The 25,934-nt window shown below is 56.5% G+C and overlaps 10 protein-coding genes across 10 annotated transcripts; 7 read left to right on the forward strand and 3 right to left on the reverse strand.

The window, feature by feature from the left end:
* The first annotated feature begins 216 nt into the window (after nt 1–216).
* On the forward strand, nt 217–1,433 carry F5144DRAFT_105911 (uncharacterized protein). The gene is made up of 2 exons (XM_066782109.1): nt 217–826; nt 899–1,433. Exons 1-2 carry the CDS (start codon nt 551–553, stop codon nt 1,208–1,210), a joined length of 588 nt encoding a protein of 195 aa, XP_066646225.1. The 5' UTR covers nt 217–550; the 3' UTR covers nt 1,211–1,433.
* Nucleotides 1,434–4,154: 2,721 nt separating this feature from the next.
* On the forward strand, nt 4,155–5,255 carry F5144DRAFT_482089 (uncharacterized protein; the record flags this gene model as incomplete). Its single annotated transcript, XM_066785321.1, has 4 exons — nt 4,155–4,259; nt 4,290–4,336; nt 4,478–4,744; nt 4,826–5,255. The coding sequence occupies 4 exons, from the start codon at nt 4,155–4,157 to the stop codon at nt 5,253–5,255; spliced, it is 849 nt and encodes a 282-aa protein (XP_066646226.1).
* Nucleotides 5,256–5,659: 404 nt separating this feature from the next.
* On the forward strand, nt 5,660–7,319 carry F5144DRAFT_640770 (uncharacterized protein). The gene is made up of 2 exons (XM_066792750.1): nt 5,660–6,116; nt 6,159–7,319. Exons 1-2 carry the CDS (start codon nt 5,843–5,845, stop codon nt 7,199–7,201), a joined length of 1,317 nt encoding a protein of 438 aa, XP_066646227.1. The 5' UTR covers nt 5,660–5,842; the 3' UTR covers nt 7,202–7,319.
* Nucleotides 7,320–8,200: 881 nt separating this feature from the next.
* F5144DRAFT_106133 (RNA polymerase II holoenzyme cyclin-like subunit) lies at nt 8,201–9,696 on the reverse strand. The gene is made up of 2 exons (XM_066782110.1): nt 9,425–9,696; nt 8,201–9,344 (listed from the first exon to the last, which is right to left on the reverse strand). Exons 1-2 carry the CDS (start codon nt 9,582–9,584, stop codon nt 8,410–8,412), a joined length of 1,095 nt encoding a protein of 364 aa, XP_066646228.1. The 5' UTR covers nt 9,585–9,696; the 3' UTR covers nt 8,201–8,409.
* Nucleotides 9,697–10,616: 920 nt separating this feature from the next.
* On the forward strand, nt 10,617–12,990 carry F5144DRAFT_482542 (mitochondrial carrier domain-containing protein; the record flags this gene model as incomplete). Its single annotated transcript, XM_066785341.1, has 6 exons — nt 10,617–10,740; nt 10,802–10,886; nt 11,049–11,165; nt 11,470–12,170; nt 12,223–12,269; nt 12,319–12,990. The coding sequence occupies 6 exons, from the start codon at nt 10,617–10,619 to the stop codon at nt 12,988–12,990; spliced, it is 1,746 nt and encodes a 581-aa protein (XP_066646229.1).
* Nucleotides 12,991–14,209: 1,219 nt separating this feature from the next.
* Nucleotides 14,210–16,890, forward strand: F5144DRAFT_590102 (uncharacterized protein; the record flags this gene model as incomplete). Its single annotated transcript, XM_066790129.1, has 3 exons — nt 14,210–15,145; nt 15,307–15,824; nt 15,855–16,890. The coding sequence occupies 3 exons, from the start codon at nt 14,210–14,212 to the stop codon at nt 16,888–16,890; spliced, it is 2,490 nt and encodes an 829-aa protein (XP_066646230.1).
* Nucleotides 16,891–17,053: 163 nt separating this feature from the next.
* F5144DRAFT_106181 (40S ribosomal protein uS12) lies at nt 17,054–18,116 on the reverse strand. Its single transcript, XM_066782111.1, has 6 exons — nt 18,002–18,116; nt 17,787–17,913; nt 17,652–17,727; nt 17,517–17,577; nt 17,319–17,429; nt 17,054–17,268 (listed from the first exon to the last, which is right to left on the reverse strand). The coding sequence occupies exons 2-6, from the start codon at nt 17,906–17,908 to the stop codon at nt 17,201–17,203; spliced, it is 438 nt and encodes a 145-aa protein (XP_066646231.1). The 5' UTR covers nt 17,909–17,913; nt 18,002–18,116; the 3' UTR covers nt 17,054–17,200.
* A 277-nt stretch (nt 18,117–18,393) lies between these two features.
* Nucleotides 18,394–19,326, forward strand: F5144DRAFT_544835 (uncharacterized protein; the record flags this gene model as incomplete). The annotated part of the gene is made up of 2 exons (XM_066787321.1): nt 18,394–18,954; nt 19,099–19,326. The coding sequence occupies 2 exons, from the start codon at nt 18,394–18,396 to the stop codon at nt 19,324–19,326; spliced, it is 789 nt and encodes a 262-aa protein (XP_066646232.1).
* A 747-nt stretch (nt 19,327–20,073) lies between these two features.
* F5144DRAFT_561276 (adenylate kinase 1) lies at nt 20,074–21,953 on the forward strand. The gene is made up of 4 exons (XM_066788247.1): nt 20,074–20,679; nt 20,750–20,802; nt 20,878–21,032; nt 21,101–21,953. Exons 1-4 carry the CDS (start codon nt 20,526–20,528, stop codon nt 21,564–21,566), a joined length of 828 nt encoding a protein of 275 aa, XP_066646233.1. The 5' UTR covers nt 20,074–20,525; the 3' UTR covers nt 21,567–21,953.
* Nucleotides 21,954–22,443: 490 nt separating this feature from the next.
* On the reverse strand, nt 22,444–25,669 carry F5144DRAFT_106342 (uncharacterized protein). The gene is made up of 6 exons (XM_066782112.1): nt 24,012–25,669; nt 23,803–23,939; nt 23,402–23,724; nt 23,011–23,097; nt 22,695–22,857; nt 22,444–22,597 (listed from the first exon to the last, which is right to left on the reverse strand). The coding sequence occupies exons 1-6, from the start codon at nt 25,571–25,573 to the stop codon at nt 22,581–22,583; spliced, it is 2,289 nt and encodes a 762-aa protein (XP_066646234.1). The 5' UTR covers nt 25,574–25,669; the 3' UTR covers nt 22,444–22,580.
* Nucleotides 25,670–25,934: the final 265 nt, after the last annotated feature.

The following is a 25,934-nucleotide window of genomic DNA, read 5'->3' on the forward strand; positions in this document are numbered from 1 at the left end:
TAGGCTGCTTCCAGCTTAGCGCAGGATCGTCCGTCCAATCGAGAACAAGACGGGCTCCACAGTTTGATGCGGTCTTGCCACCCAGCCCGCAGCCAGAGTGGCCATGGCATTGGCAGGTGAGTGTGTTCGCCCGGGGTCCTGCCACCCTTGTGCATTAGCGCAACACAAAGTCGTGCCCCACCACCCTCGTCTGTCCAACCCTTCGCCCGCTCCGACTTGTCCCTCTTTCCCTCGCCTCTTCCTTACTTTACCTTCACCTTCCCCATCCCCACCCTCCCACCAAAATACCACCCGCAAAATTGCTTTTCCAAAAACCCCCTCAACGGCGCCATCAACGACCTTCAATCCATCTTGACAAAACTCTCATAAATCATTCTCATCACGGTCAACGCCATTACAACGTCCGCCTCAACGCGCAGCTCCCTGTGTTATTGCTCCAGCCGTCCGATCAGACTTGAAAACCGCGCCACACCGGTTCGCTGCACTTCGCTCCAACCACCATCCACAAAACGACTTCTTGGTGCATCAACCTGCTGGTTCACCAATCATAATGTCTACGTACTACCACTTCGGCGCCCACCAGCAACACCCAACGCCCGCGACGGCCGGCGCCGCCGTCTCGCACAGCCATCATGGCGGGCGGAATCGCAGAGCACCGAGGCTATCCGCCGCGCAGATTCAAAGCAAGTTCCGCGGGATCAGGAGTATAAAGGAACTCACCGAGGCAGCAAATCTCTCAAGCTTCCGCATGAGATACGAGGCCGGGCGCTCGTTCGACCTGGAAGATGACATGGAGTTCTGCCCAGCCCTGTTGACCGAGAGCGATGTGAGTCTCGGACGGCGACCATAACCACGTAATTAAATTGGCTGGCACTTGGACTGACACTGGCGCTTAAAGCTCGTTTCGATTCACAGCTCATCCTCGGAGCGCTCCTCACTAGCGAGCAACTCCCCGCAAGGGTCCCCGACGCAGCAGCCCACTCAGGTCGCAGCATCGAGCTTCACCTTGCACTCGTCCTCGCCCGCCTTCATTCCGCCTTCATACCAAAACCAGCACGCGGCCACAGCCATGAAGCTTCACCAGCCCTCTGCCACCCGCGCCCGCAACGCCATTCCTATCATCAACCCTGCTACTGGCGTCTCCATGTCGAGCCCGCCACCCTCGGTGTCACCCGCCAGGATGCAGCAGCCCGTCGGCAGACGGTGGTAAGGTGGCTCACGTCTCGCTTCTGTGACGCCCCAGACGAGACTGAGCTGACCCGAAGCCGTCGTCGTCGTTGCAATCGCAGACTGTATAATCACTGCGCGCATTCCGCTCATGGCGGCTGTTCATCTTGGCGGGCACCGACATCCCTAGTAGCAGGCATCGATTTTTCTTTTTGTTACCCTCTGGCAGGCGCGGGCGACACAACCCAACTTCTCAAGGTCGACTGGATCCTCGACTTCCTTGGCAACCTCACGATACCCACCTGTACAAAAACAACTCACTTTTGATCGACATAAGCCTGTCGCTTTTTTGAAGCGACAAAACTTTGACATTTTCGGATGGCGCGATAAAGAGAATAATCGATACCTGTCTGTTTCAGCCAGTTTCTTCGGATACGGTGCTCCCGCTTCGAAAGATGGGAGCTGTTCTTGATTTTCGGCTACAACGAAATGGGCGTTTTCCGCGGCGGTTTTGCATCCTCATCAAACCTGCTTTTTGCATCGGTGTCTCACGGCGGAGTTCTGCGGGTTTGCTTTTTTGTTTTCGTTCGATACCATACATTTTTTGATGTTTTGGGGGTGTCCTCTTTTTCTCATCATCACGGAAGCGGCGACTTATCCTTCATCACGATAAAAAGTCCTAACGGTTCACGGGTCAACGAGTTCACCAAAAGAAAAAAAAGAATATCGACATATAGAACGACTTTTCGGCGGAAAGGGGGGAGGGGTGTTTGTTTTACGACATTGGTGTTCTCGATCTTCTTGGGGGCTACATGGGCGAATATCTCGGTGTAGGGGCGGGCTGGCAAGACATTGTGCGGGTTTTGTTGCTGGGGAATCTCAGAGAGCTGGTATTTCCGGATCGGTTTTTGGGGGGCCGGGGCTGGCTGAGGAGTTGGTTGATATTTCCCTTTTTTTTTTTCTGTGTTCAATCTTCCATTTGGTTTCACTGTACCATGGGTTGAGGGCGGGCTGGCCGCGGCTTGGTTCCACCTCTATATCCTTATTTTCTGTTTTCTTCCTGTCTTGATTTTCTACGGGCTGCATCTCGGATATGGTTACGGCGGAAGGGGGGGAACGTTTCGCATTTTCTGCTATGGTTCCCTGGGTTGCTCTGGAGGCTTCATTTATTGCGCACACAGCCGCTTATCTCTGTGTTTTGGGGCTGGCGGGGCTCGGTTGGCAAAGCATATTGGGGACTCTCGGGAACGGGCGCGCGCAAAGCGTTGTTGTTTGCTTGGTGTCAAGGCGGCCGGTGTTTTGAAGCAACTTGTCTGTTCGAAAGCGGTTGTGGGATTAGTTGGGTTGAGTGTGGTTGGCTTCGTGCTCCTGATTTCCCTGGCTTTCCCCCGGCTTTTGGCTCTAGCTCTAGCTCTGGCTCCTGTTGGCAGCGCGGCGTTTTTTTGTATGCCAAGATATTGAAGCGAGCAACTAAACAACGCTCTGGTTCTGGGAATTGAAACATGGCGACCTGTGCGCCTCTTCACTCTAATTTTGGTCTGCTCTCGGGGTTTACGCGTGACTGTGTTCCTAGATCATCTATCCACCTTGTGAAAGTGAATGGGGTTCGATGGTTGTCTTGCTAGGGTTTCCTAATAGTGTGGCAGTTCCATGTTTACTTCTATCAGGGGCTCGTCACTATGGACTTGGCCAAACAAGTTGATCAAGTAGGAACAGGCCGGCCACAGCTGCTGTGTAGCCTCGTCATTCCTCGGGGTAACCACTGTCTCTTGGGCATGTCTCCCCTGGCTGTTTTTAAATTGTTTTCTCAACTCGCCATTGACTGACCTGCGAAGTTCGTCTGAATGTGGACCAAGCAGCTCCAACGGATTTGGGCTGGGCCATCTCATCAACCCGACTATGGGGCGGACATCAACTATGGGGGGACGCATGTTGTGGATCACCACATTTTGAGATAAACTGTATTACTGCCATGGTTGATGACTGGTTTGTTCGGCATATACTCACCACGTGGGCCAGAACAAGCCGTACTCCAAGTGATACACTCGATCTGGGGGAACCCAACGAAGGTTATCTGAAGCTTTAAGAAGTTTTATCTACTCGAATTACTTTTCTCTCTGCCTTCGGAGCCAGATGCTCAAGGAAGAGAGTTTCGGACATACGCCGCTCTGGTAAGAGTTTATACCTTTCTCTTGCCCGGTTTCATTCTCATCTCGATGACTTGGGAGGTGTTCACTCAGCCTTAATTGTTTGAGAGAGCAAGTCGTCCCACCAGTCCTTAGGCTCTGCTGTACCGTTCTTTCCATCTTTCCGGTTAACATTATTCTACACTCCGGCATTTCATACTCACGCCCTATTCTCTCGCTGTCCACTAGTGTCCGAAACGCCAGTCATGTCCGTTCCGCTGACCACTTCTCTCCCGAGTTGCCCTGGAGGGCATTATCAAGTTGTTACAGGTTTCAACTCTGCTTTTCTGCCACCTCGTTCCAGATTTCACCGGAAGAACTCTCCTTGTTCCGGTCTCTTGATTATGTTTAATCCGCGTTTCCGTCTCAACATTCACCGGAAGAATCCCGCTTGTTCCATTATCTTTATCACTGATCTATTCATCACCGCTCCCAAACCCTGCCCTACACCGTGAGGATTTCACTTGTGATTGCCTTTAACACTGGTCTATTTATACCCTCCCACTTCTGATTTCCACTCGATCTTTTCCCTTTCCCTTCTCAACTCCTCCTTTTACTCCCACCTCTTCCACTTTCCAGCTCTCTGCCCTTCCACTTCCCTCACTCCCACACTCAAACTTCCGATGGCTGGTAATCCCAACGGCACAGGCAACCGACTTTGGGCAAACCATTTATTGCACACAAACAATTACATTGGTAGGCATTTAATCTTTGTCTTGCGCTTCACGCGCCGCCCAACTAGCCTTCTACTTCTGCCGCTGAGCCGAGTGACTGACCCTTCTCACAGCCTCGCCGCCCAGGATGAATGAGCACGATCAGCTCACGCAGCCGGCTCGCCCATCGGGCTCCCAGAGCACCCATGGCACCCAGGGCGCCCCGGGCGTTCAAGCCAGCCAGGGCACACAGGTCCAGGGCACACAGGTCCAGGGCACACAGGTCCAGGGCTCCCAAGGCTCGTCCACTGACCTCCATGGCCTCGACAGGTATGTATCGCACTCCATCATTGATCTTCCATGCACTCCCAAAGCAATCCGAGTGAATCATTTCATTCAGTCGGTCGCGCTGTATCCGCCGTGTGAGACGACAAAGAATTGTGAATGCTGATTTGTTTGTTTCTCATATAGCTGGCTCACTGATCGCATCGTCACTCTCATTGTCGGCGCCGAGGAGAAGCGCTGGGTTGTTCACGAGAAGCTGCTCGTCAGCCAGTCTGAGGTCTTCAGGGACTATTTCGCCGGGGGCGATGATGAGATGAAGCTGCCGGATGACGACCCGAGACTCTTTGCCTTGTTCATCCGCTGGCTTTACGGCACGGCCTTCCTGCCCTCGGGTGGTGCCCGCAACTTTCGCTTCCTCGCGCCCGATGGCACTAACCTGACCGTCCGTGACTAGTACGTTACCCTACCCCCCTTCCCCCTCACTCATTCACCTTACTCCGGTGACGACTGTAGCTAACCACACACTCTATCCAGTCTCGGCGTCTACGTCATGGGCGGCAAGTTCGGCATTCTCGGTGTGCGCAACGCCGTACTCGACGTGCTCTACATGTACTTTGGCGAGGCCTCTGACGACCACCGGGCTCCCGACATGGGCGACATCACCTACATCTTTGACCACACTGGCCCCAATGCGCCGATGCGGCGCTTCCTGACCGCCCATGCGCTGTTCTTCCTGTTCAGCAAGAACCGCCGCGGCCTGCCCCTGCCGCAGGACTGGAACACCGTGCTCAACGAGTACCCTCAGGTCGGCTTCGAGATGATCACCATGCTTTCCGAGTGGAACTGGACCATGGGTTACAACTCCCCTCGCATGACCATCAAGCCGCGACACGAGTTCCATGAGCGCCCCAGCGTGCCCAAGGTCAAGCAGGAGGATGAGGCTGATGGCGCTGCCAGCCGTTAAGCTGGGGGCGAGGTCATCCTCGGAACGTTACGATGGATAGCGTCTAGCGTGGTTTTCATTTCCTTCATTTCTCTTGTTTTTCGTGCGCGTTCAGCTGGGATAGCTGGTTAGGGCCTAGGTTTGAGCCCTGAAGCCTTTGAGCGGCTGGTTTGAGGGAGGAGCGATTTCGTTTCCGAGGATCTTGCTGGTACTTGCTTCATCGTGGAGGCGTTCATGGGGGGTCCTAGGTTTAACGCCTGGCAAATAAGCAGTAGCACCTTACTTAACAAGGATTTCAGATATTCTCTGCTTTCTATGTGCTTCGTTGCTTCCTCCTCTTTGAGCTTTCTCCTCCTCCTTCCCATGCCTCAGATTCCCCAGCCACCATAGCGCCGCGAGCGCCTGCCATGCTTGTAGATTGTAGTGGGAGGGACCCCAGCGCAGATTCTCTTGGGAAGTTACATCTCAGACTAACACAACTATTTCTATCATGTCCTCTCTGCTTCCAAAGTTCCTCCAACTTCATCCTTTATCCTACACACCACCTTACTCCTTTATAAACACCCAGCGAAGTTATCTCGATCAGTATTTCTACACCATACTTCAACATGTCACTCCTGCAATCTAGAACAACCAGCGTCTTGGACCAGCCGCCGAGAACCCTATCCCGGCGGGGTTCGCTGCCCGCCAACTTTATCCTTTGCGCGAGTCCCAGCGCACAAGCATCAACAAGCAGCGACGAAGTCTACCCCCAGAAGCCAATGGGACTCAAGCAACGCCCAAGATCCCAGAGCCTGCCAGCGAGGCCCGATGGCTCGTCTGTGTCCCCATTCTCAAATTCCTCCCCAGCCCTTACCACTCCACCGTCAGGCCGAGCCCGGGGTGGGTGGCGTCGGCGTGTACGTCGGCCCTGTGTCACTCCAGCCCGACCGCGGAATCACGATCAATCGCGGTCGACACCCTCAAAGTATTTCCTCTTCTACACAGGCTGGAAGGAGGTCGGGGAAGGAGAAGTCGGCAACAAAGAGGTCAAACAAGAAGCCGAAGAAGACAAGCCCATCAACAACCTCGCGACCGCCTCCCACCGGCGCTTCTCCTTCCGGGACCCTCCCCAGCGGGACGGACTCGTCGTGCTCACCCTCAGCGAGCGCCTGGCCCTCGCCCAGCCTGCCCCGGGCGCCCAACGGTCAGCCCGCCGGCCCTTCACCCGCCGGCCCTCACTCGCCCAAAGACCCATATCCGCCGACTCCTCCTCAGGCGACGCAGACGACGAAGCCAGCGACACCCCGCCCAGCAGCGGCAGCAGCAGCCACACAGACGAAGAATCCCTCAGTCCCCCAGAATCCAACAAAAAAACCAACCACCCCCAACAACCCCTCTTCCCGCCCCACCCCCCCCTCGAAATCAACCTCCGCTCCCCTAACCACGACAACCACACCTCCACGCTCAACAACCCCCGCCTGCACATTGGCGAGCTAGCCCACCCGCCCCCGCCGGCCTCGGGCGCCGCGTACCCCGTGTTCCGCACCACGCCGGGCAACCGGCGGCTGTCGGAGGCGGGGCCGCGGCGGCGCAAGAGCGTGGTCGTGGATGGGGCGACGATGCCGGCGTTGTATTTGCGCAGGGTGGAGGGGGGCGGGGTGGCGCTTTCGGAGGGGTGTTCTTCTGTTTCTTCTGTTTCTTTGGAGGAGGATGGTGGTGATGATGGGGGTGGGGAGGGGGATGAGGAGGGGGGTTTTGAGGGGTCTCAGGACGTGACTTTGCAGGAGTCTGAGGAGGGGACTTTTGAGGGGTCTGGGGACGTGACTTTGAGGGGGTCTTCGTCTGGCGGTGGTGGGGATGAGAACGGGGGGTTGGCGCAGCTTCAGTATCAGGGGATGGCGCAGTATCAGGGGATGGGGGGTGCGTTGGAGGAGAATGGAGGTGAGGGTGAGGCTGGGGATGAGATTGACATCGATGCTATTTGAGGATGGCGGATGGGCAGTGCTCGATTGGGTTTGTTGGTGAGGGATGGGTTGTTTGGGCACGGCGGTTGGGTTCCAACGGGAGATTGTTCGAAGGAGGTTGTTGTAAGTGATGGTGGAGGGATACGAATAATGTTTAATGTGTAATATTAGGGGGAGAAGAACACACGCAGCGAGCCACTTTTTACCAGCGGATAGCATAGTAGTAAAACAGCGAGTTTTTCACAAGTTCTTGATTCATGATTCTTGATTATTTTCTCCTAAAACTGACATTGGCCATTTCAACAAGTTGTGTGCATGTCAGGGGACCCCCGCTAACCAGCCCTCTCCTTCGTGATGTCGACAGTTGTGTATATTGTGGCCTGGCAATAGGATCAGGGGGCCTCCGCTAGCCAACATTCTCCTTCGTGATGTCAATAGTTGTGTGCATGTTCTGGCTGGTGATAGGATCGGGGGACCTCCGCTAGCCAGCCTTCTTCTCCGGCCGCTAGCGCGGTACGTAACCTGCACAGACTGATGCTTTTACACGGCATCCAGGGAGCGGCCGTGTGATTATAACGTTGTTTAATATGAATAGGGCACATCTCTCGCTGAGCACGTCTCTTTACCCGTTGGGTCTTCTGGATCCTCTTATCCAAACTGTGCTCCGTCGCACATATGTGTCGCCTCTGGTGATGAGGGGGAACAAGTGCAATCAAGTTGCAATTGCGTTGCAGAGAGATGGAGACGGGATGTTGATGGAAGGTTGGGGGAGCCTCAGCGAAGTGCAGCGGTTCTGGTGTGCTACTAATTAGTGAGTTATGTTCGGCCTTGATGCCGGTTTCGTGAGTTGAGTCCTGGTTTCTGGCTTCTGGTTCCTGGGTTCACTGGAGCTGTGCGGGCTGTTTGGTTGCGCTTGTTGAAGAAGACTCGCTTGTTTCCCCAATTCCATATGGAGGGTGACACCGCGGCTTTTTCGCTTGGGATAGCGGTCCAATGTTGCTGTCTTTTTGTCCGTCGTGTACCCGTCCGGTATCCCGCTGCTGGGGCGGCGGCTAACAGAGCTGGTTGAGCCTGAATACTATCCCGGCTGGGACTCGACATTGCGGCCGTGGGTTTGTGCCGCCTCAAGTGTAGCGACCCGGGGGTGATTCGTCCACCGGAGGTTTAGGTTTGGAGTGCCTCCTCAACCATAATCATGTACGTGAGGATGCTTCCTAACCGTGGCCTTCTCACTTGTCGAGGTTGCGAGCCTTGATGAACCGGCTGATCTGCTCCTTGGTATGCTTGTCGTTATACTGCTCATGACACTCGTAGAACGAGATCAGCTCTTGGGTGCAGTCGACCATGGCTTCGATATCGATATTGCTGTCCGCGAGCCACGCCGCAAAGCGCTGCACCTTGGCCAGACGCGGGTCCGTCACTTTCTTCGGCTCCGCTGCCGCGCTGTCCCCCTGCAAACTCCCTTGTGAGTTCCCCTGAGAGAAGCCCGCTTGTGGCTGCGACCCCTGTGACCCGAACCCCGGTGTTCCCCCGCCTCCCCCAGCAGCGGCGATCGCCGCCGCCCGAGCCTGCACTTGTGCCTGCGCCTGCGCCAGCGCAGTAGCGGCCATGGCGACCCCCCCAGCCCCCGCAGCCGCCGCTGCCGCTGCCGCGCCCGCATTCCCGCCCGCGCCCCCCGCCGCGGGGGTGTTCGCACTCGGCCTGAGCACCAGCGCCAGCAGCACGGCCGTCAGGGCGACGACGTGCGGCGGGTGCAGCAGCGGCAGGTCGGTCATGTAGTGGTCGTTGATGACGGTCCAGGCGAGCGACATCTCCTCCTGGGTCAGGCCAAACTCGTCCTGCACGCCCAGTAGCGAGCGGTAGGGTTGGTGGATGATCAGGTTCGAGTGCATCTCCGAGATGAGCGAGAACTCGCACTCGCCCACGCGCGCCGGGTCGTGCCCGTGCAGGTCCGACGGCCATAGGGATCGGGCCTCCTGGGTCATCATCCGTATGTGCTGCGGGCACTCCTCCATCTTGCAGGCGAGGTATAACACGGTGGTGAGTACGAGGTAGGGATTGGTCTGGCGGATCGCGATGCGCGTGTAGAAGCGCTTGAGATAGACCTGGGCGGTGGCCATGACTTGTTGGCGGAGGCCGATCCGTTTGCTGAGGCGGTTTATCTCTGTGGAGGGGGGTGCATGTGTTAGCGATGGGGTATGGATGGTGGAACGATAGTGGGATGATCAAATGAAAAGAACGCACGCTGGTTAAAGTAGATGTTGAGATGGCGCAGTTGTGGGAGGGGGAACATCTGAACAAGGCCGGGATCTTCATCGTCGAGTCGTTGGCGGATGGCGGCGAGGTCTTGTTTGGTGAACTGCCAGTGTTTCCGCTGCGTCGATTCCCAGTAATTTGCCGCCATTTGCGCTGCTTCGGCCTGTCAAAGGCCGTTGCCAGTGCCTGAGATTATTCGGATTCGTTGTCCATCCGGCTGAGAGAAGGAAAGAGGGCAAGCTAGGTGGCCGTTCGTTTCTGTCGCAACTCGGGGATGACGGTGGGAGTAACGTTAGTTATCCGCAAGGCTGTGATGATTGATGATTGGCGTCAACATCTTGGCAAGGCCCGCCACTGGCAGCGCATTCAATGTCATTCTTGTTCGGGTTGGTTGCGGGCGGGGCTCCCGAGGTAACCGATTGTGCTCCAATACACACAGGTACCGTACTGTACCGTACCACCCAGATCAAACCGGGCTTGTTTGATGACGACGGTGTCTGAGACATTGCGATCGAAGCGCTGAGAGAGGGCGCCGGCATGCGACACTGACGAAGCCATGTTTTGGGGACTGCATTGTAGCCTTTAAAGGGTAATAATAGCCTGGGAGATACGAAGGATGTCCTGGTTTCTCGGTATTCGGTACATACGGGGCACATCACCCTGGCTGCTCCGCTCCTTTTTCTGCTTCCCCCCTGCGGGATCTGACATTCCCAAGAATTCCCGGCAGCAAGCAGCAAGCTGAAGCAACCAAGCAGCCTGGCGACCGACGCCATCCCGCGCAATTGGTCACCACCCGCCGAACTGTTTATCCTCACCCCTCTCCGAAGCTTTGCGATAGTGGAAAAAAAGACTCACCCAACGTTCAATTCAGTATTTGTTTGTTTCGGCATGTCTTGTCCCTAACCTCCACCCAACGAAGCCGACTTTTCCCTGAACCCCTCGAGCTTCATATATCCTCTTTGGGAAGTCCCCGGAATTTCCCTCATACGTCATAAGCGCGCCGTTTGTTTAGCTTCGTACCTCGTCCCGCGCCGACGCCGACGCCGACACCGACCCCCGTGTCTGTGTACAGCTACCACCCCCGCTCCCGCCGCCGCTGCCGCTCCCGTGACGAAAACACCATCAATGGCCCGTGTTGGGGATGAGGGTATCTGATGTTGTCTCAGAGCTCGAAGTGAACATGGAGGAGCCGCAGAACCAGCGCGACCAGCGTGTCGAGGACCTCTGGAAGAAGCTCGACCCTGCGGGGCACGGAGAGCTCGACTTCAAGGGACTTCAGAAGGGGCTAAGGCGAATTGACCACCGTATGATGCCCCCCCTCCCTAGAATTGGGAATTCACATGCTGATTCTGTCTTCTGGGCCAGCCCTCAAGAATGCCGACCACATGCTGAAGGCCATCATTGGCCTTGTCGATACCAGCGGCGACGGGAAGATTCAGTATGAAGGTGGGTGTGGAACGAGGCGACGACAGGAGGAGCCGAGAGGAATCGAGTTCAGGAACTGAGACTACGTGCGCCTAGAATTCCGGGTTTTCGTCGAAGCCGCCGAGCGCCAGCTACTAATGCTATTCCGGTCCATCGATCGCGATAAGGACGGCCGGTTGAACAAAAGTGAACTCCAGTCGGCCTTTCGGCGCGCCGGCTTGTCAGTACCAAACAGGAGACTGTCCGGTTTCTTCAACGAGATCGACCTGAATCGCGATGGGTACATTACCTTTGACGAGTGGCGGTAAGTTTGGTTGGCCCTTGTGCTGTTGGCCCCTTTTTGTTACTTCTCTGTCTGTGCCTCTTGGAGGCCGAATTTGTGACCCCACTTGGAGGTGGGCTTTTGTGTGTGTTTTTCCCCCCTCCCTCTTTGTTTATGATACCCCTGTCTATTCCTTTCGTATTGTATTCCTTTCTCTTCTGCTTTGCTGTGGTTTGTTGGTGGAAGTGTATCCAAATCGTGGCGGAGAGTGTTGGTGAAACGCCGTGCATGGCGGCTTAGATGCTGACCCGCAACTTTCTAGCGACTTTCTGCTGTTCATGCCGAGCAATCACGACGGGTCACCATTGGAGGCTGCGCTCTCGTTTTATTCTTCTATTGTTATGGTGAATCCAGAGGGTGATTCACTAGTCAGCGATGATACACTGGAGGGTTTAGGTACGGTCGGCTTCCTTCTTCAAACTCTTTTTGGTTCGCTCCTCAGACTTGCCAACCCGGACCTGGCTCTCTCCCCGCGGCGCCCCGCGGATGCAGGCGGCATCTTCGATTCGCAGTCGCCCGAGTTCCCTTACACCGAGCAAATCTCGAGTTTACCGACAGAGATGGCGGCCTCTGCTGCAACCGTCCGCTACGGCCCTGCCGTCGCCGTCACCCCGCAAGTCTTGACCGACGCGGCAGTCAAGCGACCCATTCTGCAGTACGAGGGTGCGCAGCAGTCTGGCGCCCAGGACATTGCAGAGGTTATCGAGGAGGATGCGGAGGACGTTACATCCAGGCTGACAGATCTGTTGCCTGAACCAGGATATTTCCTCGCCGGTGCCGTTTCAGGTGGTGTCTCGCGGACTGCTACGGCGCCACTGGACCGTTTGAAGGTCTACCTCCTCGTCAACACAACTACGAAAGCCAATATCGCCGCGGCTGCTGCCAAGCAGGGCCGCCCGCTTGCGGCCCTGCGCAGCGCCGGTGGGCCCATCGTCGACGCCGTGGTCAGCCTCTGGAAGGCTGGTGGGATGAAAACCTTCTTTGCGGGTAAGGGATATGTGAAACCCGCTCTCACCTCTATGGCGCTAATTCACTGTAGGCAACGGTCTCAACGTCGTCAAGATCATGCCAGAGTCCGCCATTCGGGTAATTGGCCCCTTGCGACTCTCAAAACCCCGTGCTAACTGTCGATTAGTTCGGCTCATACGAAGCGTCCAAACGATTCCTCGCAGCATACGAGGGCCACAACGATCCGACCCAGATCAGTACCGTCTCGAAATTTGTTGCCGGTGGCATCGGCGGTATGACGGCTCAGTTCTGTGTGTACCCGATCGACACACTCAAGTTCCGACTACAGTGTGAGACTGTCCAGGGCGGGCCGCAGGGCAACGCCCTACTACTCCGCACCGCAAAGAACATGTGGGCAGACGGTGGTTTGCGCTCAGCGTACCGCGGTCTTGGTGCCGGCTTGGTCGGCATGTTCCCCTACAGTGCCATCGACATCGGCACATTTGAGATGCTCAAGAAGTCCTATACGCGGGCCATGGCGCGATACTACGGCATCCATGAAGACGACGCGCAGATAGGAAATGTTGCGACCGCGGTTCTGGGCGCATCGTCAGGGGCGCTGGGTGCGACCATCGTCTACCCGCTCAACGTCCTTCGAACCCGCTTGCAGACCCAAGGCACCGCCATGCATCCGCCCACATACACGGGTATCGTCGATGTGGCAACCAAGACCTTCCGTAATGAAGGAGTGCGCGGGCTATACAAGGGCTTGACACCCAATCTCCTCAAAGTCGCCCCCGCCCTGAGCATTACTTGGGTGTGCTACGAGAATATGAAGAGCATTCTGAGTCTCAACTAAGGACCTGAAGGCACAGGGAGGATTGGTTATTTGAGCCAAGGGTTGCTGCCAGTCGGCAGCTTGGGAGCGAGTTTCTCGCAGCATTGGGAAGGGTTCGTGAAAAAAAAAGGAGAGAGCATCTTTGTCGGCGTTTAAGGAATTGGGGGCTGCTTGGGCCGTTGCACTTTGCATTTCGACATTTCTTGAAAGCCACATGGCCACGGCGTTTGGGGTGGTAGGAAGATACCAGCTAGAGAGGTCATCAAGAGCCTGTGAGCAGCCTTGGATCGCACACCATAGCAGGGGTCATAGACGACAACGACCTGGACGACGACTAGACACCGGCTACTAGGGCCGAATATGGCAATTCGTTTTTTTCCCTCCCGGCGGCAGTCCAGTGAATCGATTATGGCATTGTGCCTCGTCATGTCTTGCGTTTCCTGGGTCATCTTGTGCGGTAACTAACATGGTGATAAGGCAGTTTCGTAAGCTAGTGAAAGAAGAGGGGCGAACTGCATCCGCAATTGGGACTCGTGAGTGGATGCAATTCGAGATTGTTGTGAGATAGTCTCCCAACCTTGCCAACCTCCTCCCCTAAGTCCAAGTCTGTTCGGGTAAGGCGTGACGTGCTGCGTCATCCGACAAGATCCCCCGCACTCGCCCTGCAGGATGCTTCGCAGCTTCCTATTACGGCAATGACTCAGTCGCCCTCGACCTCTCTTTCTCTTCCAGGACGAAGGTTTTGCGCAAGCCATTCGCGCTCTCTAGTTCCAGGGAGTTCTTGGCCCTGTTCTAGGGCCAATCCAAGTGGCTACCCCCGTCACATCTGCCCACACGCTGACGAGGCCATTAATGGCACCAAAACGCAGACCGCGAGACCAGGTACACAGTAGACCCCCTCACCGTGGCAGTTGTTGTCCCCCCCACCGGCCAGCGTGAATGGTAAAGTATCCATCCGTCATAAATTTATTCCTTTCTTTCGTGAATTCCATACACAGTTCTCGCCTTCCTGACCTAGTAGTTGTATCTCATCTTCAATCAGGTGGCGGTACCACTCCAACCTTTCAGATCCCGAGTGCCGTTATTCAGTGTTTCAGTGACCTACTCTCAAAGTGTTGCCTGTAAAGTTAGAGGTCGAAAGAAGCCTTCTTGTACTGTCTCATTGTGGTCTTGGCTTTCTCTCACGCGTCGTCTCCCGATTGACTCGGGCCGGAACCAAGTCATGCCGTACTCAGACAATATGTACTCGACGCTGGACGAGGAGGATTTCGAACCAATTGGTGAAACTTCAACTCAAGATGGATCTCAGGGGTCGAGTCGGGCTCCTCACCACGCGTGGTTAAACACCAACACCACCAGGGCGGGTACGCATGCAGACCGTCATGCCGGCGACAGCGAGGATCCACATCTCTTCTCGCCTACTGATGGCTACTTCGGCACGGCGACCGGTTCTTCCCTCGGGACGGTGGTTCCGGCCTCATCCCAGGTACCACATGTGCCCAACGTTTTGGTCGATGACCCGTCTTTACAACGGAGTAGCTCTGAGGGCAAGGCCGAAGAGGCGGAACAGGAGAGACTGGACAGTGCCCAAGGCGCCTCAGACCCAGACAATGGACACACGTCGGTCTATCCATCTTACACGGCGAGAGCGTCCCGAAACGGAGGCTCGACCGGATACACCACGACGCCTACCCGGCAGAGTACCGCCGCTAGCTCCTCGCAGTCGGGGGCCACGCACTACACGCCGTCATCGTCTACCCACATCCCTCGCGTTTCATCGCCAACATCATATACAATTTACTCGCCACGGGGGCCTGTGCATCGCGACCACTTCCCCTTTACACCGACGGAGGCACCTCCCGCATACACACCATCTCCCACCTCGCCGTCCAATACACGAGGCTTTGGTAATTACCAGACTTTCTCTCAAGCCCGAGACGTGGCTGTCAATATGGGACGCCCGGAAGAAACCCAGGGGCTTTTGACCCAGCCCGAGAGTATGCGGGACCACAACTCGCACGGCCTCGACGAAGAGACTCCCACTTGGAGAGGCCGCATGCGCAGAGCTAGGCGGCATGTCGACTTGGGATGCTGCAAAAACGTTCTGATCGCCGTGGTCCTACTTTTCCTGACAACGGGATTCCTCACTGGCGTCATCAGTAGTACGAGGGGCAATGTAAGTGTTACGCGTCCTAACCTATTGCATGTCAGAGACTTGCATTGTTGCATTCCTTTGTCGTCATGATCCATTGTTGTGGTTCCATCTCCTTATATATATTTGCCCTCCACACACCCCACCACCAACTCGTCATTATCCTCTACTAACCATCAACACAGACTGGACGCCAGCCCCCTACCGTCGACAAACCCGGAAACAAACCTAACAAACCCAACATGAACTACCCCGATCTTGATGGCGATGTCCGTTGGGACCCCGCTCAGCTCTGCCAGGATGCCAAGATCGACCGCCACAAGCAAACATATGGCATCGAATTCGGCACCAGCAAGGACCTCCGCGTAGTCGAAAAGTCCAACGGCGACGACCACCCCGGCTGGAACTGGGTCCACGTACAAGGCTCGGTCATCCTCCGCCGCGCCGGCCCAGACACCGAGAGCTCCGCCGTGACGGTCGAGACCATCGTGACCGACGACCGCCTCCGGGTCTACAGCTCCTGGGACGCCGAGGCGGGCTCCCTCGAAGTGATCGTCCCGCGGCGCGTCGAATGGGCCCCGGAGCGGCCGCGCGCGTGCGTCAACTTCAAGATCACCGTCTGGGTACCCGAGGGCAGCGCGCTGCGCCACCTGACCGCCGACGTCGAGCACCTCGACATCAAGCTCCTCGACAACCTCTCCCTGTCCGTCCGCGACGGCGCCAAACTCTCCAGCGTCGTCGGCACCATCACCTCCGCCTCCACCGGCTCCACCTCCCTCGACGATGACAACAACAACAACAACAACAACAACAACAACAACCACAACCTCCGCGACGAAGCCGTCTCCCACCCGCCCCCCACCTACCGCTTCCACTCGCGCCTCATCGACGTGCGCACCACCTCGGCCCCCATCAACGGCGCCTGGCCGCTATACGACTATCTCGGCCTCCAATCCACCTCGGGCGACATCCGCGTGGCCATCAACCCGCACGGCGCCGACCCCGACACCCCCAAGCCCGCGACGCTGTACATCAAGTCACTCTCCGGGGACGTCGACTTCCGCGAGCCGATCCACGCGGCCTCGGGCACGTTCCGCATCGGGCAGGCGCTGAGCGGGGCGGGCGACCGGCGGCGCGCGCTGGCCCAGGCCGAGGCGCAGCTGCCGCCGCGGGAGTACCGGGTGGATGTGCACACGAGCAGTGGGGATATTGTGGGGGCGGCGGCGTTTGGGGCGGCGTCGGGGTTCCGGTCGACGTCCGGGACGATTAGTCTGGAGTTGTTGCCGGTGTTGGATGCGAGGCTGGCGGAGGTTGGGGGGAGGCAGGTGGAGCTGTCGACGTCGAGTACGAGTGGCGCGACGGATGTGAAGGTGTTGGAGCCGTTGTGGGTGGATGATCTGGGCTTGGCCAGTGCCCGGGTTCAGGGGAAGGGGGTGAGGCGGGGATATGTCGGAATGGAGACGCAGGATGTGGCTGCTACTGGCGGTGGGAAGGAGAAGCCGCTGCGGTGCTTGTCCGGCAAGCACACGAGCACGTCCGCCAACATTAAGTTGAGATACCCAGGGAGCTGGGAAGGTGATATCGGTCTGGCAACGCTCACGGGAGCGCTCCAGGTGGGCGGGGAGGGGGTGAAGCTGATCAAGACGGGGAGCGATTGGCCCGGAGTGAACAAGATGGTGCTGGCGAGGAAGGGTGAGAAAGGGCAAGGGGGGAAGGTGCAGGGGAAGACTACCAGTGGAGATGTGGATACTTGGGTTGGCGAGGAGTGAGCTGACCGGTGGTTGATTGATATACATTGACTCTGATGAATACGAATGATTGGAAGATGTTTGCTTTGCAGCGGGAAGATGCCGGTGATTTCAGTTATCGAGATATTTGCTTTTGGATGGAAATATGCACAAGAACTTCAGCCATCGAGGCATTTCCTTTGCAATGGGGCATGGCGCTTCAGCTATCGGGGCATTTCGTCTGCAATGGGACATGTCGAGGACTTGGTTCGCAATAGCGGGTATCGTGAGAAAGCTGGAATGGATTTCATGTTTATTACCGAACCAATGCCATTTTCCGTGCGCCCCGCATCTATGATCTCGGCTTCTCCTTCTTCTCCTTCCAGAGAGCAAGAAGACCGACACCAGAAACCTTAACAACTGGGATACGTTAGTGACAACAATGATTTTATTGGACATAAGTGACCAACCCTTGAACCGCACACCGGGAATATCACCCTTCGCCTTGCCCTTGCGACCGAAACCAGCGAGGAGGACCTCGTCGTTCTCGTCAACGAAGTTCAGGCAACCATCGTTAGGTACTGTGTAACCGTTAGCGCCCGCGTTTCATGACTGGAATCTGCGGCTTTTGGGCCTCGTCCTCGTTTCGTGGACTCGGGGATTCGTACCGAAAGCAGTGACCTTCTTGCCGTTCTTGATGAGCTGGACCCTCACGCACTTGCGAATAGCCTGTACCACCTCTAGTTAGCCATCGTGTCGCTCGAGACTCGAATTCGGAAAATCCGTCGGGGGAGTTGACGTACGGAGTTGGGCTGCTTGGCTTCGACGCCGACCTTCTCGAGAACAATGCCCTTGGCGTGGGACGAACCACCGAAGGGGCTGGGTCCATGTTAGTCGAAATCGCTCTGGTTTCGAGTCATTCATCGACCGTTGCGCACCTGGACTTGAAAGCAGTGCCGAGAGCACGCTTCTTGTACGCAAGATCCGCCCACCGCTGTTCACGGCGGTTGTTGCGCAGCTTGCGGGCCGCGTTGAGACCACGAGGCTTTCCACCGGACATTTTGGCTGCGGGTTCGAAATGTTAGGAGTTGCAATCGAGAGGCAGTGACGTTGAGATAGATCGTGATGGCCGTCGTGCTGGAATGTTACGTACCGATTTGTTGATGATCGCGGGCTCTAGGTTGCCGTTCGTGATCTGGAAAGTTCGCTTCGCGGGTACGAATTTTTGGCGGACAGCGAGTTTCGCAGTAGGGCGAGAAAACCCTAGCCTCTCAATTGGGTAAAAGGTCTGTGCCGAGCCACAGCCCCACCAGAGTGGCGGTCCCCAGCCAAAGTTGGCCAGTGCACCAGGATCGCCGACACAGTGGGTGAATTACACTTCTTCAACCACATACACTGTGTAACAAGAAGTTACTCGGGAGAATCAACAAACAGTGACAACTCACATCAACCGTTTCACGACGGTCATCTAATAACTATTCTCACTCGCGTAACGAGTTGACGGCCACAACATACACTCCCAGCCAACCAAAAAATGTAGCAGCCATGTCTCACCTCTCCAAAGGCAAACAAACTGCCCACGACCCCCCGCCGATCCACCACCTCTCTCCCTCCCATGCCTCCCCCGCCGGCCCATCATCCTCAACAGGGGGCCACGCACCCCCGTCCACCTCAGCATTCGTCACTCCCCTAACCTCCCCCGCCACCGGGTCAGGGGCGGGCCTTCCCAACTTCCCCTCCCAAGCCGCCCCCTCGCACCTCACCGCCAACGGCCTGAACATCAACCTCCCCGTACCCGTCCCCTCGCTCCGCAGCCGAGAATCCACCCGCACGACGGACCGCACCGACGCGCTCTGGGCCGAGATGCAAGCTACGCTGGAGGCGGTGGAACTGACGGCCGGGGGAAGCAGTGGTGGTGGTGGTGCGGGTAGGGACACCGCCGCGCGTACGAGCACCGCGCGGGTTTTCAGCCCGGACCACGAGCGCAAGCTGGACGAGTTGCGGGCGGCGCAGATTGCGCTGGCGCAGGCGTGGGCGCGGAGTGAGGCCGACGAGGCGATTGAGACGACTGCGGCTGGTGGTGCGGGTGCTGCTGGGGAGGGCACGGTGGGTGGTATGTCGGAGGGGAGGAGTGTGGTCACGGATGCGGTGGGGGGTGGGGGTGGGAAGAGCACGGCTGGGACGGGGAGTGCGAGGCCTGGGAGTAGTGGGCTTGGGATGGGTGGCGTTGGTGGTGGTGGTGGTGGGCAGGAGAGGTCGGGGGGGAAGAAGGTGGAGGAGGAGACGGAGGTGGATATCTTGCTTGCGAGGAAGAGGAGGGAGGCGAATGATCGGTATTTCCAGAGGGTTAATCAGGGAGTGCTTGATGTGGTTTCCAAGTTGGAGGAGGTAGCTATTGCTATGCGGGCGGTTGAGCAGGAGAGCAAAGAGCTCTGGGGAGATGATAATGAGAGCATCACAGGAAGCGCGAAGACTTAATTAGGTAGAGGGGATTTACGGTTTCATTGGGATTGACGGGCGGCGTGGCTATCACTTTGGCGTCTTATGGCTTTTGGTAAACCTATTGGAAGGTTTAAGCATTGTTCTGGTGTCGGGCTGAAACATAAAAACATTATCGGTTGATAAAATTATAACTAGGTATTCATGGTCGGTGTTTCTATGTAGTCTATCTGCCCGCAATGCTTGATGTTAAGCCCGGGCCTAGGTGTGTTTAAGCTCGCGGATCAAGGGATGAAATCTTGGCATCGGAAAATCAACTGGGGGGCACGCGGGGGCTTCCTGGGCGAAAAGTTTGGACCCGTGTGCTTCCCCACTTACATACATAGTACATACATACACCGGTACGAGACCGGTCAGTCAGGACAAAAGAAATCGGGGTCGAAGAGGTGGCATGCTTCAGTACCTATGCTGAGAACCGACCAAGACAGCTGCGCTGGGGTTTTGCCGGTCTCAGAGAATACTCTCAGCCTGCCACATGCCCATGGTGGGGTCTTGTGAACCTCCACCCCGCTTCCATGCCCATTCATCCGGTTGGCCGTTTCGGCTCGCTGGAGCTTTTGATTCGCAGCATAAGCTCATCCGAAGGTGCCTCGGCGAACGGGAAGCGTACAGACGACCTGCGGCTGCAACTGCAACATCATGCGGAGCTTGTGTTGATGAGCCTAGAAGGAAGCGAAGGAGGGTAGCAGAACCTGTTGCTGTAGTGACTCGGCCAACATCATGCAGGATCCATTATATGAGATAATAGTTCGAAGAAAAGAAAGAATCCGTGGTGTTTTAACAGACGAATACTATTACAATACCATTGTTGAAGACTGGCGGTCTTGCCGTTGTAGGCTGCATACTGAGACCTGAAAGACAGGCTAACTAGCGCGAGTCGCAACCGGTTCCCTGCACCCAGACCGGGCAAGCTCCCCCTGCGCGCCACCCGCCTTACGCCGATTCGGGCTAAAAAATCGCCTGCCCGTGCCAGCCAAGTACACGAATACAGGCGATCCCATCAAAATTTGAGGTGCCAACTCTCCAACTATCTCACAACTCAACCTCTGCTTCCCAACCGACGTGTGGTCAATTGCGCTTCAAGCCCCCTCCTATCTCCTCCCCCGTCTCCTGCGAATTCGCGTTTCGCCCGGTTTCCTTTTCCCTCACCGAACAACAGCCAGCCGATACCGGACAAGATGGGATACCTCGACGACGAAGTTAAGCGCCTTCAGGGCATCATCTCCAACATCGAGGGCCGGGTGCAGGCCCTGGAGAGCAGGCAACTGGGCGGCAACCAGAAGAAGACGGCGGAGGAGATTCGCATGATCCTCATCGGCCCTCCCGGCGCTGGTATGTGACGCTGTCGACCGGAAACGACGGTTGCCCAAAACTCGCAAATTGGCGCACTCACACGGCACAGGCAAGGGGACACAAGCACCCAAGATCAAGGAGAAGTTTAACTGCTGCCACTTGGTAAGCCAATTGGGTTTTGTATGAACCATATAACGTGCTTCCATTGCTAATTTTGCCTTTTTTGGCGGCAACCAGGCGACCGGCGACATGTTGCGCTCGCAAGTCGCCAAGAAGACGACTCTCGGCCGGGAAGCTAAGAAGATCATGGATGCGGGCGGCCTTGTCAGCGACGACATCGTCATTGGCATGATCAGGGAGGAGCTTGATAACAACAAGGAGTGCAAGGGCGGGTATGTGGAACTGATTCGCTGGCAGACAAGCCCACGTTATGTGTGCTAACACGTGTCCCGTCCCGCAGCTTCATTCTCGACGGCTTCCCCCGCACTGTCCCCCAGGCTGAGGGCCTTGACAAGATGCTGCGCGAGCGCAGCCAGTCGCTGCAGCATGCTGTGGAGCTCAAGATCGATGACCAGCTCCTGGTCTCGCGCATCACCGGCCGCCTGGTTCACCCCGCCAGCGGACGCAGCTACCACACCACCTTCAACCCCCCCAAGGTGCACATGACGGACGACATCACTGGCGAGCCGCTCATCCAGCGCAGCGATGACAATGCCGAGGCCCTGAAGAAGCGCCTTGCCACCTACCACAAGCAGACCGCCCCGGTCGTTGACTACTACAGGAAGACGGGTATCTGGCAAGCCATTGATGCTGCCCAGGCCCCGGGCCAGGTCTGGAAGAGCCTCCAGGCCATCTTCGATGGCGACAAGGCCAAGGCCAAGAAGGCTGGCAGTGGCCTCCTAAGCAAGCTCACGCCCAGCTCGTAGATGAGCGGCGCGGGTGCGGGCCGCATCGTTGCATGGAGTGAAACCGAGATAGGGCGAGCGGGCAAGAGCCTGAAGTGGTGGGAACTCGACATGCTGCTCTAGTTTGGTCGCGTTTGACAGAGCATCGGATTAGACTCGCGAACATTGTCTACGCCTGCCCCTGGGCCCGGAAAGGAGGGAACGGATTTCATAAACTTATGACTTCGTCGCTTAACACCATCCGATTGACGGACTTCTGGGGTGTCATTGGAAGGAGTTACGGAAAACCGGCTGATACCCAGCGCTGGGCGTGGCGGATCTCGGACAAGACCCGCCGCGCATGGCGAGGTTTGCGTGATAGAAGCCTGTACTTACATTGTAGAAATGCTATAACCTGCCTACACCTGGTTTCAACACCTATGTTGCATAAAGATGTATATGTCCCAGACATAGAGTCACACTCTTCCCCGACTCAAATCCATGGTGAACTCACTCCATGAAGGAACAAGGCTCAAAATCACAGGGCAATGTTCTATTCAAGGGGTATATCTAAGAAGAATGTACGGCCGCGGAAAACCGATACCTGGCTGCAGCTACCCGCATGGCAAAGCCCGGAAAGCTCACCACCATCATCCCCAAAACTCTGTCTCCTCCTCTTGTATAAAAAAAAAAGGGTATTCCGTATGCAAACCAACCCCTGTCTAGCCCACACCCACACCACAAGGCCAGACTACGTCTATAACACGTCCCCGTCCAAATAAAAAAAGAAGGAATAAAGGCAAGGCGACCTCACAACGACGCCGCTAGCGACGGCGACGACAAGGGCTCGGGCTGGGGCTCGGGCTCCCGCTCTGACGGCACGGCGCCGCCACCGTCCTCAACCACGCAACAAACAAGCCACGCCCACGCTATGCTCAACAAAGACCAGAACAGGCCGCCGACGGTGCAGCGGTCGCCGGGCCACGAGAAGGAAAAGCAGACGACGAAGAGGGACCCGCGCCGAAGACGAATCAGCTGCTAACACTCCCGGAGCCACTACCTCCTCGGCGTAGCTACACACACAGACAGTTAATATTATGAGACTCAAAATAGAAAAGAAAGGGGTAGGGGGAAGAGGAGTGGGGAAAAAAGGGGGGTTGGCAAACTCACCATTCACCATCTGCCGCTGCTTGTTTAGCCAGCTCCGGGGCGCGTCGTGCCGCCGCTGCAGCACCACGTGGTTGCTCTGCAGCCGGCTGGTGAGGTCATACCAGGCGGTGGTGATCATGGCGTTTTCGCGCTGCAGGTTGTTGATGATTTGTTCGGTCGCGGCCTTGGAAAACGTTAGATTGTGACCTCACCGTACTGAGAGACAGGGGCACACGAAGAAGGTTTGCCGGGGGAGGCAATCGCATGGGAACAAAGCGGATGGGGCGGAAATTCCTAGAAAATAAATAATAAATAATATTGGAAGCAAAAAACATACCTTGTGAGCGGCGAATGCGCCGCCATTTTCTGCGAGCTTGAGCCGTCGTTGAAGATCATACTTTTCTTGCTCCGACTTTTCTAGTTGCTATTTTGACAACCTCATTAGTGACCAGAACATATATATAACTGGCCCCGATCTAAAGATGGAGGCATCCACTTGAACCCGTTCGGGGGAGAGGTGGATAGTGGTAAAGAGGGCCGGGTGGTTAGAATGCCCTCGCGCGTAAAAGGTTCGTAATCCACCCTTTCCATTTCTCTTGTGTCTTCTGCCCCTTGGGCTTCAGGGGCGCCGTTCGTACTTGCGGCGACACCCCCGTTTCCGAGTATTCAACCCCCAAAAAGGAAGCCATATAAGGCGAATCAAGCCTTGGGGACATGTCGAGACGCACCTCCATCTTCTGCTTGAGCGCAGTCTTGAGTTTCTCGATCTTCTCGGCATCTTCCTTTCTGCCCTTGGCTTGAACAGCGGACTCCTCCTGCGAGGTGGTAGGCTGGTCAGCAGACGCCAGTGCGTCGTCCAGCCTCTTTTGGACTTTGTCCTTGGATAGCAGGGCGCCCATGAGTTGATCCTTCATTTGCTCATGCTCAAAGTCGCGCTGCGCGAGCTGTTTGCGTGTAGCCTCAAGCTCGGTGCGCAGCGACTCTGAGATGAGCTCGTCGGAAGACTTGAGGGTGGCTAGCGCTGTGGTCTGCTCCTCTCCGATCGCGTCGACTGTGTGGAGAGAAAAGTCCAGGTCAGCAAAGCATTCACGATTGGAAGCATTTCCGCCCATGTATTCACGCAACATACGGTCTGTCTTTAGGCGGAGCAGCTCGCGCCCGCGGTCAGCGGCCTCGCGCTCTAGCTCCTGCGCGCGCTTGCGGACAATTTCGAGGTCACGCGTGGTATCGAGCAGGTTCCGGCGGATATTGACGAAAGCGACGTCCCTGAAGTAACTCGGCATTAGTAATTGAAGGTTGGGATTCACAGCCAGGGCGGCGTCGACGCCGAGAACTGACCCTTCACCGGTGGCGTGCTCGATCAAAGCATTGATATGCTCTTGAGCAACGGCCTGCTTCTCCATGGCCTCCGTGCACTGAATGCGGTAGTGGTCCACCTTTTGGTTGGCACTGTCGAGCTCGCTACGGAGTTTTTCGTTCTCCGAGGCCACGGCCATGTTGTTACGCAGGAGGCTATTTTCGGCTTTGAGGCGCTGGAGCTCGAGGCGAAGGGCAACGGACGGATCAGAGGTGGTCTCGAGTTCTTGCTCGAGGCTAAACATGGCAGTCGAGGCGCCTGGACTTTCAGAGCCAGGCTGGGGCACATCGCCAAGCTGGAGTTGCTCCTGGAGCTCCCTGATTGTGTTCTCATCGAGTTGTCGCTTGGAATCCAGATACTCGACTCTCCTCTTAAGCTCCTCGTTGGCATCCTGCAGGACATTCTTGGACTGAAGCGTGTAGATGATCTCCTGCTCGTTGGTGGTCAAGACCCTGACCTTCTCTTCGATCTCCTTTTGGAGCTTCCGGTTCTGGGCCTTGACGTCGTCGAAGTTTCGGAGGTCTTGCTCCAGCTGTAGGATCTGTTCGTCCAAAACCCGGTTCCTTTGCTGGATGACGGTCAGGTCCTGGGCCTTCTTCTTGTAGTTTTCCAGCCCCTTGATCAGCTGCTGCTGCTGTCTTGTCTCATGCTCGAGCACGGTGACCTTGTCCTCGAGGTCCTTTAGCCGCTCGGACTTTGCGCGCAGAATCTCGTTCTCCTTCTCATATCTCGTTGACCGCACGGACTCCTTTTCCAACAGGTCCTCCAGCCGGTCAATCTCGGTCATCTTGTCACGGATTTCGCTCCGCAGATCCTTGATGGCAGACGTCACGTCGGAGCCCCTAGCTCTTTTTAGGGTCGTAAGTTCATCTTGTGCGTGTCTGAGGTCCCTCAGCATGGCCTCACGGGTGTCGAGGAGCTTGTCTAGGCGGGATTGCAGATCGGCGTTTTGCTTTTTGAGAGTATCGACCTTGCCCTTCATCTGACCCAGCTCCTCGGCCATCAAGTCCGGGTCTCTATAAGCATGGATGCCCACGTCCGTATCTACGTTATCGTCCTGTGGCTCCTCCGCCTTTCCCTCTCGGTCCGAGCGCAGGTCGGTCTTCTGGTTGATGATCTTTGCGATTTCGCCCTGCGTTTGACTATCGAGGGTGAGGATATTGGGGACGTATGTCCTCGAGAGCGAGCCCATGCAGGCGGCCGTGAGAAAGGCGGAGAGAAATTCGCACAGCGCATTGTCGGTCGGGTTCTCGGCGATGGCGCGGAACTCGGAGGGCGATGGGGCGAGCAGTGGGTTATCGGTACGAAGGAAACGTGCTAGGCCACGATAAACAGTCTCAAGATTCTGGCGGTTGTCGTGATCAGACTGTGGAGTGAGGATGAGGCTAGACGCGTGGAACTCGGGGGCCAGCATCTGCTCGAGAATGTAACCGAGGATGATGCCGTCTCGTAGGTCCTGCAACGTCTCGGCCTTGTGCCGAGTCTCGAAGGTGTTGGCCCATTTCAGGAGGGCCGCCTGGGTGAGGGGGCTGTACTGTGTCATGGTCGAGTGTATGGCGGTGACAAAATGTGGTACTTGGGAGCTTGTGAAGGCCAATCTAGGAAGCAAGACAGGAGAGACCCTTTCGGGCGTTATCTCGAGGGCAACGACGGGTCGGTTATTATTGGGAAACGCCCATTGCGCGGCGCTATAAAAACACACAAAGGGTCACAGTAACTGTGCTGGAAATCTTGCATCAGTCTGGATTCCCGTGTTTCATCATCGCGCTGTGTCGTGTTTCCTGTGAAAGGCATTGTTCAGGTCGGTTTTCAGTGACTCTGGGGCATTTGGCAGGGTTCCACCCTGCGCCCAGGGCGATCCCTGGAAGGGAGCTGTGGCCTTGTCGATTGGCTGCGGGGGAGAC

Source organism: Chaetomium tenue, assembly GCF_020726465.1.
Source record: "Chaetomium tenue strain MPI-SDFR-AT-0079 chromosome Unknown F5144scaffold_2, whole genome shotgun sequence".
NCBI lineage: Eukaryota > Fungi > Ascomycota > Sordariomycetes > Sordariales > Chaetomiaceae > Chaetomium > Chaetomium tenue.

Bases quoted from the DNA above. Each gene is read 5' to 3' on its own strand.
- F5144DRAFT_561276 (XM_066788247.1), top strand. From the start codon at position 20,526: ATGGGATACCTCGACGACGAAGTTAAGCGCCTTCAGGGCATCATCTCC. The intron at 20,680-20,749 runs GTATGTGACGCT...CACACGGCACAG, and splicing joins CATCGGCCCTCCCGGCGCTG to GCAAGGGGACACAAGCACCC. The intron at 20,803-20,877 runs GTAAGCCAATTG...GGCGGCAACCAG, and splicing joins AGTTTAACTGCTGCCACTTG to GCGACCGGCGACATGTTGCG.
- F5144DRAFT_106133 (XM_066782110.1), bottom strand. From the start codon at position 9,584: ATGGCGGCAAATTACTGGGAATCGACGCAGCGGAAACACTGGCAGTTC. The intron at 9,345-9,424 runs GTGCGTTCTTTT...CCCCCTCCACAG, and splicing joins CAACATCTACTTTAACCAGC to AGATAAACCGCCTCAGCAAA.
- F5144DRAFT_106342 (XM_066782112.1), bottom strand. From the start codon at position 25,573: ATGACACAGTACAGCCCCCTCACCCAGGCGGCCCTCCTGAAATGGGCC. The intron at 23,098-23,401 runs GTGCGTCTCGAC...TTGTCAAAATAG, and splicing joins CGCTCAAGCAGAAGATGGAG to CAACTAGAAAAGTCGGAGCA. The intron at 22,858-23,010 runs GTATGTTTTTTG...ACGTTTTCCAAG, and splicing joins GCGCATTCGCCGCTCACAAG to GCCGCGACCGAACAAATCAT.
- F5144DRAFT_640770 (XM_066792750.1), top strand. From the start codon at position 5,843: ATGTCACTCCTGCAATCTAGAACAACCAGCGTCTTGGACCAGCCGCCG. The intron at 6,117-6,158 runs GTGGGTGGCGTC...GTGTCACTCCAG, and splicing joins ACCGTCAGGCCGAGCCCGGG to CCCGACCGCGGAATCACGAT.
- F5144DRAFT_105911 (XM_066782109.1), top strand. From the start codon at position 551: ATGTCTACGTACTACCACTTCGGCGCCCACCAGCAACACCCAACGCCC. The intron at 827-898 runs GTGAGTCTCGGA...TGGCGCTTAAAG, and splicing joins CCCTGTTGACCGAGAGCGAT to CTCGTTTCGATTCACAGCTC.
- F5144DRAFT_106181 (XM_066782111.1), bottom strand. From the start codon at position 17,908: ATGTCCGGTGGAAAGCCTCGTGGTCTCAACGCGGCCCGCAAGCTGCGC. The intron at 17,578-17,651 runs GTACGTCAACTC...GAGGTGGTACAG, and splicing joins AAGCCAAGCAGCCCAACTCC to GCTATTCGCAAGTGCGTGAG. The intron at 17,430-17,516 runs GTACGAATCCCC...ACGGTTACACAG, and splicing joins CAAGAAGGTCACTGCTTTCG to TACCTAACGATGGTTGCCTG.